General features: G+C 30.3%; 1 protein-coding gene across 1 annotated transcript; it reads right to left on the bottom strand.

Annotated features, from left to right (window-relative positions):
• Positions 1-5: 5 nt before the first annotated feature.
• Positions 6-635, bottom strand: LOC111617454 (cationic amino acid transporter 2-like; the record flags this gene model as incomplete). Its single annotated transcript, XM_023358741.1, has 3 exons — positions 496-635; positions 226-354; positions 6-94 (listed from the first exon to the last, which is right to left on the bottom strand). Coding segments are annotated over exons 1-3 (312 nt in total), but the record flags the coding sequence as incomplete, so codon positions are not given.
• Between the last annotated feature and the right edge of the window lie 1362 nt (positions 636-1997).

The following is a 1997-nucleotide window of genomic DNA, read 5'->3' as shown; positions in this document are numbered from 1 at the left end:
TCTATTGGCATTACTTTTTCAAAAAAATTCTGTATTTTATTCCCAATCAAAGAGTCAACATAGCCACTGTAACCTCTGGCAACTGATGCAGTTCCTATTAATATTAATAACAATAATAAATAAAACTACGGTATTTATTTATTACTTATCATTTAAAAGAAATAATAGAATAATGCTAAGATAATTCAATGCCGAAACATTCTATAATTAAAAAAATATATATACCAATGGCATATTCCAGGATGAGATTCCATCCAATAATAAATGCAATAAACTCTCCAACTGTAACATAGCTGTAAACATAAGCCGATCCTGCTTTTGGAACTCTCGCTCCAAATTCTGCATAACAAAGACCTGCAGAAGAATTAAATTATTTTAAAATATTTAAGATACTTGATTTTAATAGTAACTATAAACAAATGATTTAGGAATTTAACAATTTCAAATATTAAGTTAATAATTTATTTATATATATTTGGGAATTAACATTATTACCTGCAAAAACTGATGCAAGAGCAGCAATAAAATATGATAAAGTAACAGCTGGTCCAGCTTTAGTACTAGCAATTTGCCCAGCTAGAACATACATTCCAAGTCCCAGCGTACTACCAATTCCTGTAAAGCAATGTAAAAATTAATTTGTTGAATAAAACAATGTAATTTTTCACAAAAATGAGTTTGCAAATAAGTTTACTACAAAATATAAAAATAGCATTTTAAAACACTACCCCAGAGATTAGTGTTGCCATCAGGCTGGTTTTAAATTCCTGGTCCAGATTAATTATTAATTTGTCTGGTTTTCATAAAAATTGTGAAATTATGACAAAAAATAAATTTATAAAAATATTTGCAATTATTTTGCAAATATTAGGTTTGTTCCAACACAAGTCCCTAACTGGTTTAAAACTGGCATGTGCATTGTTCAGTTATTAGCTGAAAATGACATTGCACATGCCTCATATGGTTTTAAATTCAAACCAGTCAGGAATTTGTGTTTCAACACATCTATTGTAAAGCAAATGTGAGTTTCAGTTTACAAGTTTATAATTTCTATTTTAATTATTTAATATGACAACTCAAGAAATTGAAAACTCAAAAAAGAGGAAGNTTTATCTAAAGACGAATGTAAGTTAGACAAAACTATAACTTTTGTAAGGGAGAGTAGCCTAACTCGATAAAAAAAATCGGGTATGAATTTACAGTTCTTACGAAAACCGTTTAATTTACAAACGTTTACGGTTTATTTTATAAGCCTTCCTCGGGTTTCAAAGTACAAACTTCTGAAATTTCGAAAGTTTGTAGTTTCAAATTCGTGGCAGCTATGACTTACGGTTATGCAAGAACGACAGCTACCCACCGAATGCTTTCAATAGGCAGTTAGTGTAATCGATACAAAAAAGTTGAATTCGCATAAATTTGGACTTTTGTTATTCTAGTCGATATTTAAAATGAAAATCATTCGTTTGGATGCGATTTTAATTTATGCAGCGAGAGAAGTAAGATGTGGGACCCCGCAAAATCTGACTTAATCGTCCAAAGGTTTCACCAGCCTTTTACTGATAACGAGAAAGGCTTAAGATTAAAATTTCAGCTTTTTAGACCCAGTACTGTCTTTTCTCCAGTAGTGTTTGCACCGCGAAACGATGATTAGAATAAGAATTATATATAATAATGAGATCTAAACATGAGTTTGAAAGTAAAGCAATTTGTTGGTAGTGATGTCATTTACAGTGCTAAATTGCATATTTAGTAATTTACGGATAGCAGATAAGTCCGTATTTAATAGCTGTAGGGGCCACCTTACAAGAGGTTTGACTATATTAATATATAATAGAAATGAAAACATCAAGAAAGTAACTAAATTGGTTAGTATAATTGCCAACTGTTTGTCAGTAAATATGGAACCTGTCTTATAAATAGGAAATTAGTATGCGAATGCATATTTACAAGGATTTTAGCTCATATTTATCAGGCATTATCTCGAGACCAATCATTGC

The sequence above is a fragment of the Centruroides sculpturatus genome, unplaced genomic scaffold (genome assembly GCF_000671375.1).
Source record: "Centruroides sculpturatus isolate CEXI.00-Female unplaced genomic scaffold, Cexi_2.0 scaffold6227, whole genome shotgun sequence".
Taxonomy (NCBI): Eukaryota; Metazoa; Arthropoda; class Arachnida; order Scorpiones; family Buthidae; genus Centruroides; species Centruroides sculpturatus.
The sequence above is the reverse complement of the archived record's forward strand: the minus strand, read 5'-3'. Positions and strand labels throughout refer to the sequence as shown.